This window comes from Pelophylax lessonae (genome assembly GCF_965119305.1).
Source record: "Pelophylax lessonae genome assembly, chromosome: 4".
Taxonomy (NCBI): domain Eukaryota; kingdom Metazoa; phylum Chordata; class Amphibia; order Anura; family Ranidae; genus Pelophylax; species Pelophylax lessonae.
Window position 1 is genome coordinate 450,454,950 of NC_138771.1, and position 16,921 is coordinate 450,471,870.

At 41.2% G+C, this 16,921-nt stretch overlaps 1 protein-coding gene across 1 annotated transcript in view; it reads right to left on the reverse strand.

The window, feature by feature from the left end:
• Nucleotides 1–16,921, reverse strand: part of CSF1R (colony stimulating factor 1 receptor) — a 192,114-nt gene that overhangs the window by 84,825 nt on the left and 90,368 nt on the right. The window contains exons 6-9 of the mRNA XM_082255573.1: nucleotides 16,307–16,496; nucleotides 13,126–13,241; nucleotides 7,384–7,498; nucleotides 4,719–4,900 (exon numbers count right to left, since the gene is read on the reverse strand). Coding sequence (XP_082111699.1) covers nucleotides 4,719–4,900; nucleotides 7,384–7,498; nucleotides 13,126–13,241; nucleotides 16,307–16,496 — 603 coding nt within the window. The remainder of the gene's footprint in view (nucleotides 1–4,718; nucleotides 4,901–7,383; nucleotides 7,499–13,125; nucleotides 13,242–16,306; nucleotides 16,497–16,921) is intronic.

Below are 16,921 nucleotides of genomic sequence, written 5' to 3' on the forward strand. Positions count from 1 at the left end.
GTGGGTCACAAAAACATTGGCATTGTTTTATTGTTTATTTTAACAATCCACTCAGCCTGCACACCCCAGAACCCCCAGTTTGCAGGCGGATTCATGCAGGTGTAAAACATTGAGAGCAGCTTCATGCAGGTGTAAAACATTGAGAGCTGCTTCATGCAGGTGTAAAACATTGAGAGCTGCTTCATGCAGGTGTAAAACATTGAGAGCTGCTTCATGCAGGTGTAAAACATTGAGAGCAGCTGAGCCAAAAGACCAGGAGACTGAGACTGCCTCTCACTGCATCCCCAGCACCCCTCCGGTCTTACAAACACTGCTGCATCCCCAGCACACCTCTGGTCCTAAGAAACACTGCTGTAGCCTCAGCATTCCTCTGGCTCAACCTTTTTTAATACAAAACTAACAGCTCCTGCAAATGATCCATCCATCCTTGCTTCCATGTCTCTGGTCTCTCACTCTGGGTCAGCAAGGCAGGTGGCTTCCTTATTCCTGTTTCCCTGCACTGCTTCACCCTCAATGCCCTACATCAAGTCCTCTGCAAGTTCAGGCCCCTCTCTCTCTGCAACCCCCTCCTCTCTCTCTCACACCCCCTCTTTCTCTCCCTCTCTCTATCTCTCAACCCTCTCTTTCTTTTTCACACCTGAGACAATGATTGCCCACTAGAGAGCTCTACACTGGGCAAACAAGGGGCAAATTAGAAACTTTTAATGCCCTTTAATTTTTTTTTGGGGGGGTGGGTTACAGTTTTACATTGATCTTGGGGGGGGGGGGGTTGTTGCCAAATACAGCTCCTCAACAAGGGCACTGGAGACCCTAGATATGCCACTGTATGTAAAGTCTGCTATTTGTTCACAATAATATAACAAACATGCATTTTTATATACACTATAACATTCTAATCAATTGTTCATTTCATCAACAGGGAAGTGTCACTGAGGAGGAGCCAGGTTGCAGCCAGGAGCCTGGGGAGCCTGTGGAGCCTGAGGAGCCTGCGGAACTCTTTCCACCACCACCTCCTCCTGCCAAACGGAGGCAAAAGAGGAAGCACGTGGATGACATCACCGACGAGTTTATCCAGGAGGCCACCATAGCCCTCCGTAGGAAACCGGAGGCCAATGAGTCCTTCGGGAATATGACTGCCAAAATCCTGGATAAGGTGGACCTCAGGCAGTGTCAGTATGCCAGAAAAATTATTCTGGATGTGCTGCAAAACGCAGAAAACGGCATACTTACTGAGCACAGCCACGCATGCCAGGAGCACCCGTGCCCTCCACCTCCACCTCCACCTCCACCTCCACAACACCCACCACCTCGCCAAATGCCACATGGCCAGTGGCAATATGGCCAGCAGGATCCAAACCTGCCCTCATGGCAACCTGATTACAGTTACCAGCCACTTTAATTTGTGTAACCCCCTATTATTTATTTTACCCCTGTTTGCCAGTTTCTAGTTTAATTTTGTCCAAATGGACCTTTTTTATGTTTAGTTATACGGAAAGTATTGATGTTTGCTTTGTTTTTTTTTTGCTGAGATCCAAAAAATAAAGAAAATTTAAAATAAAAAATGGCCTATCTGAATTTGTTAACATGTTTAATATTGTGCATAACCTGAAAAATATGTTTTAGACATTAATTCATACAAGAATAAAGGGTCATATCAATAGTTAGATCTTTGGTGTGAAAATACAAAAATAATGGTGAAGAGTTCAAATTATTTAATTCTAAAATTTGATAGAACAGATAGAATAGACAAACATTATCTTCATCATAACAGAACACATGCCTTTTTATTAGAAAAGTATGGCATTATGAGCAGCATCTTCCTTCTTCTCACATTTATCAAGATGAGCATGTGCTCCGCATTTCACCTATTTCTTGGACTTCCGCGAGCCGAAAGTTCTTTCTGAATAAAATGTTGAGTTTACTAGAGAAAATTCTTCCGGGAACTCATTTGGTTTGATCATGCGTGTTGGGATTTGTAGCTGTGTGTCGGCCGAATTGTGTACTGACAGGCGAACAATCGTCCGTTCTGGTGTCGGCATACAAATATTTTCATGTTTGCAAGAAAGACTTTTGTCCGCGGATTGTGCGCAGACATCTGTCGGAGGCACCATACTAACACGCGTACAATCGGCAGATCCTTCGTCCACCGACGTTTGTATGCCGACGATCGGTACGTGTGTACGGGCCTTTAGATGTTGGGCCTCTGTATGTGGCCAGGCTGTGTAAAAGTCTCACACATGTGGTATCACCATACTCAGGAGGAGTAGCAGAATGTATTTTGGGGTGTAATTGCAAGTATGCATTTACTGTGTGTGAGAAATAACTTGTTATTATGACAATTTTGTGTAAAAAAGAAAAAAGAAAAAATGTTTTCTTCATTTTCCCAAGAACTGTGGGAAAAAATTACAACTTCAAAAAACTCATCATGCCTCTTACTAAATACCCTGGAATGTCTACTTTCCAAAAAGGGGTCATTTGGGGGGTATTTGTACTGTCCTGACATTTCAGGGCCTCAAGAAATGAGATAGGCCGTCGGTACATCAGGTGTGATCAATTTTCAATGATTGGAACCATAGCTTGTAGACTCTATAGCTTTCACACAGACTAAATAATAACCACTAATTAGGGTTATTTTTACCAAAGATATGTAGAAGTATAAATTTTGGCCCAAATTTATGAAAAAAAATTACTTATTTGCAAAATGTTATAATGGAAACTAAAATAAAATGTGTTTTTTTTCAAAATTTTTGCAATTTTTTCACTTATATCGCAAAAAATAAAACACCCAGTGGTTATTAAATACTACCAAAAGAAAGCTCTATTTGTGTGAAAAAAATGATAAAAGATTTTATTGGGTACAGCGTTGTATGACTGAGTAATTATCATTCAAAGTGTGAGAGCGCCGAAAGCTAAAAATTGGTCTGGGCAGGAAGGGGGTGTAACTGCTCTGTATGGAAGTGGTTAACAACATTAGGACAAAAAGTACAGTTACAATACTATTCAATTCAGGAGGAATCACATGTGCTCTTTGTTAAATATTCAGTAGGCGAGTGGGAGTGTTTACAAAGGTCACAAAATCTTGACATCATTTCCACTTATTCTGAAATTGATTCACAAAAATGTACCGTACATACCCTATTTGTAAACGAACAACAATATGTGGCAAAGTGGGGGAAAAAAATTGTATCAATGATGGTGTAATCACATGCCCAATCAACAGGTCTTTATCAAATGCAAACAAATTTTTGAGCGATTTTCTACCCATCTATGGCTAGCTTAAGACTTTGAGAGACTTCAGTTGAGTAGATTTTAGAAAGTTTCAAGTTTGGTCCTGTAAGTTCTGTAAAAACCATCTATACGTATATATCAGTGACATAAATAAATACAAGCAGAGTAGTATATTAAAGTGGTTCTAAGTCCAGGTTCACACTTGTCATGTGACTTAACAGTTTCAAAATGCATGACAAGTCGAAGTCTATTTTCGGCAATGAAACCATTCATATCGCTGAGATTCATGTCACAGCGATTATGAAAAAAGTTCCTGCACTCATTTTTGACAATTTAATTGTGACTTGCATAGACTTCTGTTAAAAGAAGTTGCAAGCTGCAATAAAATCATCAATGCAAATCGCACTTATGTGTGGCTTTGAAATGCGCTGAAGTAGAGGGAATTAAAAGCTGCACCGATGTGAACCAGAACTAAAGGTTTTAAGGTTTTTTTTACCATCATGCATTCTTGCATGAAGGTAAAAAACCTTAAGTATGTGGCTCCCCCCGCAGCCCCCCTAATTCTTACCTGAGCCCGATGTGCAAGAGAGCGGCTGCTCTCTGAGGTCTGTCTCCTCATTGGCTGACAGCAGCGAGAGTCATTGGCTCTGACTGCAATCAATCACATCCAGTGAGGAGGGAGAAGTGGGTGGAGCCCAGCACCGTTCTGTGTGTGTTGTTAAAACACAGAGAGGGGCTTGGGGGCAAGCATGCTCTTGCTATGAGGGCACTTAAAGAAGAGGTGGAGCCAGGAGTGCTGGGGGGGGGACTTGAAAAGAGGAGGAGATTTTTTAAACTTGTAATCCCTTTTAAAGAGTAAGATGCAAAATAATATATATGATGCTATAGGATATTATAAGAATTTACAATAATTAGGTACCCTAAAACTAAGATATCTAAACTAAACAAAAAATAAAAATTACCATATTGCAGCCATTTCTTAGTTGTTTTCTTTTTCAGTCTTTTTCCCATTTCCCATTATTTTTCACTTGATTAGTAGCACAATTCTTGTGATTAGTAACACAATCCTAAGGGGACAACACTGTTACTGCATTGTATTAATGAACAAGCAGTGTTGTTACCCTAGGCTGCTCTCTTGATTTGGACTGCAAACACCCCCATTTCTCCTTATTACAATTACATAATGCAAAGCTTTTTGTAGTTCAGAGAAGATAGTTGGGAATGCTTATAACATTATTTGAGATATTATTTCAGTCCACAAGATTTTACTAGGACATAATATTTCTAGGGGGATCAACAGGTATTGTTTTATAGTTGCAGAAAATGAAGTTATCTTGAGTAAAGAAAGCTAAAGCCACCACCACATCAAGGGATAGATACATATATTTAACACATTTTTTGTTCTTGGATTAAGATATTCTTAGCTGACAGATGGACAAAATAACTGTTGAAATAAAATTTAGTCTATGGCTGCTGCGGTGCATACTTACGTGCAGTGCTAGTTTTAAGCATTTGAACCGGTGTAGAACTGTTTCCTGCAAGGTTGGAAGCTAGACAGAATAAGGTCATGCTGCTGACACTCTCATTGAAGTTCAGAGTACTTGCCACTTCATTGTCATCTACGACTTTGGTCACTTCACCTTCAAATGGATCTTTTATGTCATCTATACAACTGCAAAATGAGTCATTGAATTGTAGGCGATAATACATTTTATGCATATTTTTATTTTAACTGAACCTGTGTCCAGGCTATGTACAGTATCTCACAAAAGTGAGTACACCCCTCACATTTTTTGTAAATATTTTATTATATGTTTTCATGTGACAACACTGAAGAAATGACACTTTGCTACAATGTAAAGTAGTGAGTGTACAGGTTGTATAAAAGTGTAAATTTACTGTCCCCTCCAAATAACTAAACACACAGCCATTAATGTCTAAACCACTGGCAACAAAAGTGAGTACACCCCATAAATTAAAATGTCCAAATTGGGCCAAATTACCCATTTTCTCTCCCCAGTGTCATGTGACTCGTTAGTGTTACAAGGTGTACTCAGGTGTGAATGGGGAGCAGGTGTGTTAAATTTGGTGTTATCGCTCTCACTCTCTCATACTGGTAACTGGAAGCTCAACATGGCACCTCATGGCAAAGAACTCTCTGAAGATCTGAAAAACAGAATTGCTGCTCTACATAAAGATGGCCTAGGCTATAAGAAGATTGCCAAGACCCTGAAACTGAGCTGCAGCATGGTGGCCAAGACCATACAGTGGTTTAACAGCACAGATTCCACTCAAAACAGCCTCGCCATGGTCGACCAAAGAAGGTGAGTGCACATGCTCAGTGTCATATCCGGAGGTTGTCTTTGGGGAAATAGACGTATGAGTGCTGCCAGCATTGCTGCAAAGGTTGAAGGGGTGGGGGGTCAGCCTGTCAGTGCTCAGACCATGCACTGCACACTGCATCAAATTGGTCTGCATGGCTGTCGTCCCAGGAGGAAGCCTCCTCTAAAGATGATGCGCAAGAAAGCCCACAAACAGTTTGCTGAAGACAAGCAGGCTAAGGACATGGATTACTGGAACCATGTCCTGTGGTCTGATGGTTCAGATGGTGTCAAGCGTGTGTGGCGGCAACCAGGTGAGGAGTACAAAGACAAGTGTGTCTTGCCTATTGATAGGCATGGTGGTGGGGGGTGTCATGGTCTGGGGCTGCATGAGTGCTGCCGGCACTGGGAAGCTACAGTTCATTGAGGGAACCATGAATGCCAACATGTACTGTGGCATACTGAAGCAGAGCATGATCCCCTCCCTTCGGAAACTGGAACGCAGGGCAGTATTCCAACATAATAACGACCCCAAACACACCTCCAAAACGATCACTGCCTTGCTAAAGAAGCTGAGGGTAAAGGTGATGGACTGGCCAAGCATGTCTCCAGACCTAAACCCTATTGAGCATCTCTGGGGAATCCTCAAATGGAAGGTGGAGGAGTGCAAGGTCTCTAACATCCACCAGCTCTGTGATGTCATCATGGAGGAGTGGAAGAGAACTCCAGTGGCAACCTATAAAGCTCTGGTGAACTCCATGCTAAAGAGGTTTAAGGCAGTGCTGGAAAAGAATGGTGGCCACACAAAATATTGACACTTTGGGCCCAATTTTAAAATTTTCACTTAGGGGTGTACTCACTTTTGTTGCCAGTGGTTTAGACATTAATGGCTGTGTGTTGAGTTATTTTGCGAGGACAGCAAATTTACACTGTTATACAAGCTGTACACTCACTACTTTACATTGTAGCAAAGTGTCATTTCTTCAGTGTTGTCACATGAAAAGATAAAAATGTGAGGGGTGTACTCACTTTTGTGAGATACTGTATTTAAATATCCTTTACAAGTAGAAAATGAGCCCTAATGTTCACATCGAGGTGGACATTGGCTTGTTTAAGTACTTTTACTGTTTGTTCAGAATATGTGAACACTGGGCATGGGTTCACTTTAAAGCCCAAACTCAAGATTTTAATAAAATAGTAAAAAAGCAAAGCAACCCAGCACTAACAAAAACAAAAAAATAGGCTATCACTGCCATACTCTTCTCCTATTTGGTGCTGTCCCCCACAGACTCATCAGTGCAGTTTTCCACCAGTGGTCCACTTCTGGGTTAAATGACACCTAGCCTAATTCATACCATTCTTTTGAGAAGGCCGTTAATTAGGTTGCACCACTCTATATAGCATTCAAACCCACCCACTGCTGTAGGAGGATGAGGGCACATAAAGCTACGTAACTGCACCCATGGAAATGAGGTATACCTTTTTTTATAAGGAAATAAAGGTGGAAGGGGGAGACCTTTAGTATGGGCCTAAAACAACCAATCACTAAACTCTGCAGCTACAATCATTATGGGACACTTGATCCTAAGAGTTCATAACTTATCAGCACTTTGGTCCAATTATAATACAAGTCTTAGCAGCTGTATCGACTTTTCCCCAGCATAGACCTGACAGTCATCTAGCCTTCTAATAAAACACAGAGCTCTAAGTCCTTGTAAGAAATGTTTCAGGTATATACCAGGTACTAGCAAAGAGCTATTGTCCTGTCAAAACTGTTAATACATACGTACATGACTTATATAAATCTCAAAAGGCTGAATTTAAATTTTCTTACCTTGTACCCGAGCATAGGAACCACGAAATGTCTGGCAGTGGAAACCCCTTTGCATTGCAAGTCACCCTATGGGTCCCATTATATTCTATTATAGATATTTCAACTTTAGGAGGCTCTGCAACATATACGTTAAATACAGTTAGTGGGAGATTTCATAGATGGAAAACTATTTAGACTATTTTCACAAGGTTCTCCAAAATGTAATGGTAATTGGGAAAGCCTAGTAACTCAAACCAACCAATTCAATTTCACATTACTGGAGTAGGATATATCATATGGCCAAAGGTTTGTGGACTCCTGGTCATCACTCCCACACAAGCTTGTTGGACATCCCATTCCAAAATGTAGCCTATCTCCATGTAGTTACACTCTACCCCCTACCCTCCTTTGCTGCGATAACAGCCTTCACTCTTTAACCACTTAAGCCCCGGCTGCTCAAAGACCAGGGCCTATTTTGTGATTCGGCACTGCGTGATTTTAACGGACAATTGCGTGGTCGTGCGACGCTGTACCCAAAAGAAATTGACGTCCTTTTTTTCCTACAAGCAGGGCTTTCTTTTGGTGGTATTTGATCACCTGTGCAATTTTTATTTTTTGCGCTATAAACAAAAAAAAGAGAGTCAATTTTGAAAAAATAACAATATTTTTCACATTTTGTTATATGAACTCCCCCCCCCCCCAAAAAAATGTAAAAATCTAACTTTTTTAACATTGTAGGCCAATTTGTTTTCTGCTACATATTTTTGGTAAAAAAAAAATCGCAATAAGCGTATTTTGATTGGTTTGCGCAAAAGTTATTGTGTTTACTAACTAAGGGAAAGATTTATGTAATTTTTATTGTTTTTTTTTTTTAACTTGTAATGTGGCGGCGATCTGCGATTTTTTTGCGGGACTGTGACGTTTTTTACACTTTTGGGGGTACCAGTGACATTACTACAGTAATCAGTGCTATAAATATGCACTGTTACTGTAAAAATGACACTGGCAGGGAAGGGGGTTAACTTTATTAGAGATCCAGGGGTTAAGTGTGTCCCTAGGGGCGTGCTTCTAACTTTCAAGGGGCGTGGCTTTTGATGTAACCACAGAGACATACGATCCTACATAGCAGGATCGTATAGTCTCTGCTGTTACACCAGGGAGATTGACAGATGGCTTTGTTTACATTAGCCGCCTGCCTTTCTCCCTCTCCAGTGGGAGATCGCGAGTGGCCGGCGGACATCGGAGCCACCGGTCACTCGCGCAGGGATGGCCGTGAACGAGCCTTGGCTACAGGCTCCTGGGCGAGCGACGTAGTACTACGTCGCTTTGCCCAGGAGGGGCTGACTGCTGCAGTAAATGTACTTGCGGCGGTCGGCAAGTGGTTAAAGCCACATACACACTACTATTTTTTTTTTTTTTATATTCAACCTGACGGCTTAGGTCAGAGCCGCTGTACTAACAATACGATGTCAGTACAGCGATCTCCCCTGCTGTGCTATTGCGTTCTGACAGGGGGATGGCCCCCCTTCCGAACACTCTGGTCAGGGAGCCAGTTGGCAAACCTTTTTTCACTCATGACCCTTTGACAGAGGCTGTCCAGATGGTCGGCTTCTGTCGGACCAGCTGCCATACACACGAGCTGAATGTAGGCTGGTTTCTATTTAACCCGCCGATGCCGCCTGACATTCGGCCCCTGTGTACTAGGCTTTAGGAGGGCTTTCTGTTGGAATCAGTGCTTAAACTTTTTTTTTACATACTGTACTTGGCTTTGCGAACAGGGCACAGTCTTTCTGGAACAGAAAAGGGACTTCCCTAAATTGCTGTCACAAGCTTGAAAAAGCACAATTATTTAAAATTGTTTTGTATACTGTAGCATTAATTGTACCCTTCACTGGAAACCTCAGAAATGAATAATTTGGAGGGTTGTCCACAAACATTTGGTCATATATCGTAGTGAAGCAATAAGCGAAGAGATTAGAGGCAGAATTATTGAATAGGGAAAGTGACTTTGTTTCTTGCCATCTTGCTTGAGGTGATAGTAGCCATATTAGTGCACTTGCGACAGAAACAATTGAGTAGTGTCAGTGCATACTTTTGTTTTATTTCCACTAACATACAATTTTGCTTTCAGCACTTTCAGGGTGTACCCCCTTCTTCAAGGCCCAAGTAAATATTTTTGTATAAGTCCATGTATGGTTTTCATTTACACATATAGCTTTGTTAGCTTGTTATTATTGTTTACAAATATTTAACACTAAGGCTACATTCACACCTGAGCGTAGCGTTTTTCGCGCGTTTTTTACCGCGATTTTACCGCGATTTTTGCGGCGTTTTTTACCGCGATTTTACCGCGATTTTTACCGCGATTTTTGTGCAGGCGTTTTTAGATTGAATAGAGATCAATGGAAATCGCCTGTAATCTGCCCAAAAAGAAGCTCATGTACTTTTTTGAGCGTTGGGCGTTTTGTAAACAGCGTCAAAACGCTCAGATGTGAACAGGGGCCATTGAAATGAATAGGATTTGTCTTGTTGGGCGTTTTGAGAGCTGATCCTAGAGCAGAAAAACGCCCCAAAAACGCCCCAAAACGCCTAGATGTGAACGGAGCCATAAAGAATTGCAAACAGTAATATTACATGTGTCTGATTTCTCGAGGTAGATATTGAATAATGTGATTAATTTCAACCACTTCTGGACCGGAAGGATCTCCCCCCTTAATAATCAGGCCATTTTTTTGTGATTCGGCACTGTGTTATTTTAACGGACAATTGCGCGGTCGTGCGATGCTGTACCCAAATAAAATTGATGTCCTTTTTTTTAGAGCTTTCTTTTGGTGGTATTTGATCCCCTGTGTCTGTTTTTTTTTTTTTTTTTTTTTTTTTGCGCTATAAACAAAAAAAGAGCAACAATTCAGAAAAAAAAAAAAAAAAACAATATTTTTCACATTCTGCTATATAACATTCCCAAAAAAAAAAAATTTAAATTCAAATTTTTTCATTATTTTAGGCCAATTTGTATTCTGCTACATATTTTGGTAAAAAAAAATCCCAATAAGCATATTCTGATTGGTTTGCGCAAAAGGTATCATGTCTGCAAACTATGGGAAAGATGTACCGTATTTTCCGGTGTATAAGACGACTGGGCGTATAAGACGACCCCCCTAATTTTCAAGTTAAAACATAGGTTTTGGGCTATACTCGCCGTATAAGACTACCCCCCCCCCCCTCCAAAGCTCACCGTATAAGACTACCCCCCTTCCAAAGCAAGGCAACACCATTGAAAAACATCAGATTTCTCATAGATCTCCAAGGTACCCCGAGTACTGTAATACATGTAATCTCTCATAATATCTCCAAGGTACCCTAAGAATAAGTATTACCAGTAGATGTAATCTCAAGACGCTGGCTTCGGCTTCATACAGTGTACTGTGCTGAGCCAATCACAGTGAGCAATGTATTCTATTATTAAATACAAAGCCTGCTCTGATTGGCAGAGTCAGAGAGGCGGGCTGATGTTACTCCGCCAATCCGAGCAGGCTTTGCATTCAATAATAGAATACATCACTCTCCGTGATTGGCTCAGCGCGGTATACTGTATGTAGCCGAAGCTACGGTACATATGGTATACCGGTACAGGATTCCCACACAGCCAGCGTCTTGAGATTACATCTACCGGTAATACTTCTACGTAGGTTACCTTGGAGATATTATACTCGGCGTATAAGACGACCCCCCCATTTTTTGGGGATTTTTTTGAGGTTCAAAAGTAGTCTTATACGCCAGAAAATACAGTATGTCATTTTTTTTTTACTAGTAATGGCGGCAATCAGCGGTTTTTAGCGGGATTGCGACATTGTGGCGGACAGATTGAACCCCTAACTGACATTTTTTACATTTTTTTTTGGGGGGCGGGGGACAGTGACATTGCTACAGTAATCAGTACTAAAAATATGCACTGTTACTGTAATAATGACACTGGCAGGGAAGGGGTTAACTCAGGGGCAATCAAAGGGTTAAGTGTATGCCTAGGGGAGTGTTTTCTAACTGTGGGGGGGGGGATGGGCTTGTGGAATCAACACAGAGACCTGTGATCCTAAATAGGAGGATCACAGGTGCTCTATGCTGATTCCTGAGAGAACAACGGTCTGCTGTGTTTACAACAGCAGACCACTGTTCTCTCTCCACGGGGAGTGAACGCGGGTGTCGGTGGCAATCGCGGCCTCTGGCCCCGTTATTCAGCTACCCCGCTGGCATACCCGTGGATTGTCGTACAGGTATGGCAAATTGCGCAGCCGAGCCAGGCTGCTGCAGTATATCTGCGGTGGGCGGTCGGCAAGTGGTTAATAAATTATCTACATAGTTTGTACTCAAAGTACCCGTACTGCAATAAACCTCTGCAAAATAGCATAAAAATATAAATAATTTTCTTATGTCTTATCACAATCCAACATTAAAATAATACCCCTACTGGGTATTGTAACTGGGTATTGTTTTTGGTTACAATACCCAGTAGGGATATTATTTTAATGTTCGATTGTGATAAGACATAAGAATTGTATTTTTATTTTTGGGTTTTTTGTGCACATCTTGATGAGAAGTTCACTGCAACACTGGCACTTTAAGTACAAACTCCGTAGATAATTTATTATTATTATTCGCATTATTTAATATCTAACTTGAGAGATCAGACATATATAATATTACTGTTTTCAATTCTTTATGTAGTTTTAGTATTCTTTAAGTGCCGGTTCACACTAATACGACTTGTCAGGCGACTTGGTCAGCCTGGCAAGTTGTGCACCGTCGCGGTCATTGAGTAGTACAGGACCGGTTCTAATAGGAGCGACACAAGTCGCTCCGACTTAGAAAAAGGGTCCTGTACTACTTCGGGGCGACCTGGAGGCGACTTGCATTGACATTCATTTTATGAAGTCCGTACAAGTCGCACCGAAGTCACGCTGCACGCGACTTCACAGGTCGCCCTCTAAGTCGGAGTGACCTAGTGTGAACCGGCACTTAGTGTTTGAAGCATAGCGCCACTTCAGATTTGTAAAAAATTGTATTTTAGATGCGGGGTCACATTGTGAGCAGCTGCTTCCTATTTCTTATACCGTATTTTTCGGACCATAAGGCGCACCGGATTATAAGGCGCAGTATCAGTTAACAGTAAATTTTCAGACTATTTTCATATATAAGGCGCACCGGATTATAAGGCGCACTTTTTTTGTGCAACGTTAATCCGCACAGGTTTTACTGGCAGGTGCTCAATTTGCAAACATTTTTCATGGATCGGCATAGCCTTTAAACGCAGACCAAAAAGAATCAAAACACTAAAAAAAAATACAGAGAAAAATCACTCACTTTTATTAAACTTTTAAACAGCTTTATTTTACAGTCGGCTCTATTCATCTTCCATGAAACCTTCAAACTCTTCATCCTCCATATCGGAGTTCATCAATGTGAAACAGAAATTGTTTTGAGATCCCTTCAATACTCAAGGTTCATATATAAGGCGCACCGGATTATAAGGCGCACTGCTGGTTTTTGATCAAATTTTAGGATTTTCAGTGCGCCTTATAGCGCATAGAATTCTATATCTACATGTAAATGTCATTAGTTGCTTTTCAGTTTTTTTTTTTTTAAAGTTTAATTTACTGGTCTTTTTAAGAATTACTCAGCAGGACTGAAGGTTGAGTCATGGCAACCTTTATCAACTCATTAGTTACAGAGCAGATTTTATTTCACAATTCTTGCTGGACTACTTACTGTACAAGGTTATTTTGAAGGACAGGGAAGCTTTGGCCTGTAAATTGGCTGCATAAAAGGTATAGGTCCCTTCTTCATTTTCCTTCATTCGGTTTAGAGTCAAAGTACTTGTGCTCCTTAAAGAGTAAAATAAATGTTATATAAAAAAAAAAAAAATGTTATAAATATACAAAATATACATCTGGAATCAAATAATACCAAATTTGCTTGTTTTTTCCAAGTTAGGCCCCTTTTACACGGGGCGGACTTCGGTAGTGGATCCACCTGCTTAGCAGGGAACCTGTCCACTGATCCCCCCCTGAGCAGGCGTTACAGGTCTGCTCCGCTGATTTAGAGCAGACACAAACACAGCCCACTGTTCTCTATGGGGCGGGTGGATGGAAATGGATCGCCTGTCTGTTTACACCCAACTGCTATCTGATCTAATACCACCAGATGAATGAAACTGTCATGTAATTTTTTTATCATGTCACTTGTGCGACTGATATTCTGCGAGTTGGGCAGCCTGTTCATTTAAAAGGGCTGTCCCTATCTGCAGAAACCTAGGTAAATAAGTCCTAGACCTTTTTTTTTTATAAATGTGCTGCACATGATCACATGGTGCTGTGACACAAAACAAGGGTAATTTGCCAATGCATGGGGACACTATTAAGAGTTAGTGGTACCACCGTGTGTTTGTTAAAGAGCAGTGTATTTTGCCTTTGGGTTGGGAACATGCTTGATTTTTCAAGTGTTCCTGACCTGTACAAGTGTAAACCTAGATTTAAAGTGATTCTAAAGCCAAAACACCCCTGCATTAATCTAAAAAAAATGTTTTACAATTATCTGCACATCCCTAAATACTAACCTGAGTCCTCAATCGATCCAGCGCTGTGTACAGCTGGATCTCTTCTCTTCCTCTCTGCCCGACTCAATTTTCTTTTCTGGGAGCAGGTTGGAAAAACCCAGCTGTATACTGTGTGAATTCCCGCTATATACTATATGTAGCTGATACTACATACAGTTTATACATCGCTGACAGCAGCTGTATTTAGTTAAAGGAGAAAGTTCATTTGGGCTGGATTGGCCAAAACAAACTATTTAAAGTGACAGGGAAGATGGAGTTTGGCTTTAAGGACACAGTGGAAAATGGCTGAACTTCTGTGAGGTTTTATTTTTGTTTGTGAACTCGTTGGAGATTTCCCACTCACTTTCCCAACCTGTGACAAAAGGATATGAAATTAAGGGAATTTGGGTCACCAGCGATCAGCCAGAAATTCTAACATTCCCAGTGTGCAAAAAAATGTGTCATTGGCTCATTTTACACTAGCAGGCCTATCAGGTCCACCTGGACGCTCCAGTCTCCTCAATGGACATGTGTCCATCAACACTCATCGGCAACCAATCTATCTGTTAAAAACAGGTGGATGGGATCGCAGTCCGCTGTAAATGGACAGACGGAGCCGATAGAGGCGAGGGGACTGTGTCTATGTCTGCTCTGCATAAGTGGAGCAGACAGGAACCAGCCAACTGCCTGCTCAATGGGGATCAGCCAATAAATTCCCTGCTTCCCATGTGGAAGAGGCCTTACCTCTTTTTCTTTTGGAAGGATGCCTTATCACTAGAGTTGAGTGGACACCTGGATGTCCGTGTTCGGCGGGTTCGGCCGAACTTGAAAAAAAAGCCCAGGTCCGTGACCCGGACTTTTTCCGAACTTTACCCGGACACCAAACCCCAGTGAAGTCAATGGGAACCCGAACTTTTAGGCACTAAAATGGCTCTAAAAAACCAATGGAAAGGGCTAGAGTGCTGCAAATGGCAGCAAAATGTAGTTAAGAGCATGGCAAGTGCTCTTAAAAAAAATTCCCCTTTAAATTTGTAATTTTTAAATAGCAGATTAGAACTGCACTCTGTAGTAAAATATAGCTGAATGCTGCACACAACAGACTGATAAAAATATTTTTTTTTCTCCCTCCTCCTCAGTGGTCTCAAATGAGGGCAAAAAGATTGTTAACTGCACCACCCCCCACACAGCAAAATCGGACGATTGTTCTGTCCTGTGTCTCCTAATCTCTCCCTGCCTAATCTCTCCTGCCTGTCTCTAAAATGCTCAAATATCTTTCCCTGCCTACACTCCGACCTGTCCCTGCATTATTTTGGGGCACAATGTTGTTTTTCCCTGCCTGTCCCTAATCAGCAGCAGCCAGCACGTATGATGTGTGCTCTCTCCCTACACTAGAGCAGACGGACGCACCACGCTGTGTCTCTCGAGCTTATAAAGACCTGGGTCACATGCTTCAGCTGGCCAATCACAGCTACTAATACATTAGTAGGCATGGCTGGGATGGCTTAAGGCACACCAGTTAAACGCTTGTTGACTGGCTGTTGAAAGCCCGCCATTAAAAGTGCGCCATTACATACAAAACAGGAAATAAAATTACCGAACACGGATTTTAAACCCGAACATACAGTAAAGTTTTCGGGTCCGTGTCCGGGTAACAAAATTCCAATTATCCGGTACGGACCCGAACAATACAGTCCGTGTTCGCTCAACACTACTTATCACTTTTCTCTGTGACACCCTGATACGAAGTGAACAATGATATATATATATATAAATCCTGTATAATAATAAAATAATGATAATCTCCACTATAAGAACACATACAGCAATATAAGTCTGACCCAGGTTTTAAACATTCTCCAGTCCATCCAAAATATCTAGGGAAGGGTTCAATGCTCTACCATTGTTTAACTCCTAGAGGGTTCACTTAAGAAGAAATGTCCCCAATGGGGACACAGACAGCAAAAAAGCCACTGGTTCTAACCTTTCCACACTCTGCTAAGTAAAATTGTTTTTGGTGCTGTCTGTAAACCCTTTGGGAGGTGTCTTGATCATAAGTAATGGATACAGATTGCCATGAAAACCTGGTAAAGATTCTATTCCTTCTACGCAGAAAAAATAAAAAACCTTTGTGTTTAATAATGTTATATTTCAGTCCTAACACTAGGATCACAGTACACTACATATTACGTATGCATGTCTGGTAAGTTCAACTGTCTGTTTATCTTGATAAGGCACTGTGCAATCATATTATCTTACAGGCTGAGTTTTTTGAGATATGTCAGGTATGCAAACTGACATTTGGAGTAAATAATAATAAATATCAGGCATTATGAAATTATCCCTCTAAATTCAAACCTGTAAGTTCCATTGGGCTGCAGATCCCCTATAGTAGAAACATTCAGCACATGGTCAGAAGTCTGATGTACCCATTTCCAGGATAGAACATTGGGATATGCTTCAATCATGACTGTCAGTGCCACAGACTGACCCACGTACAATGAAATATTTTTTCTTTCTGGAGTTGCGATATTAATGAAACCCTTTTCTGAAATAAAAGAGATGTAACAACATTTTTACTGTGTTAGACACATAAACGCAGCCTAGAGAATAGTTGCCCTATTAGTGTATAGTTTCTGGACATTTGATTGCAGGGAATGTGGCTACTTCCAACTCTTTCTGACCATATGGACTAAGCTTGCCTGTTACCCAAGTAAAGATTCAAAAATAACGCTGTCTGATCTCCCCAGGTATGCAATAAACAATTAGTCGTAATAAACCATTGATTGCCCCCCAGCCGTCTTCTACCATCTGTAGTAGAAGTAAAAACCACCAATTTGCATTCAGTTAGTCCCCTACATACAAACTTTCAATTTGCAAACTTTCAAAGATACGAACATGGGTTTATATGTCCAATTTGGTGAGTTTGTTTACATTTCTTATGAGTGTATCCTCTACAAGTGGTTGTGCTTC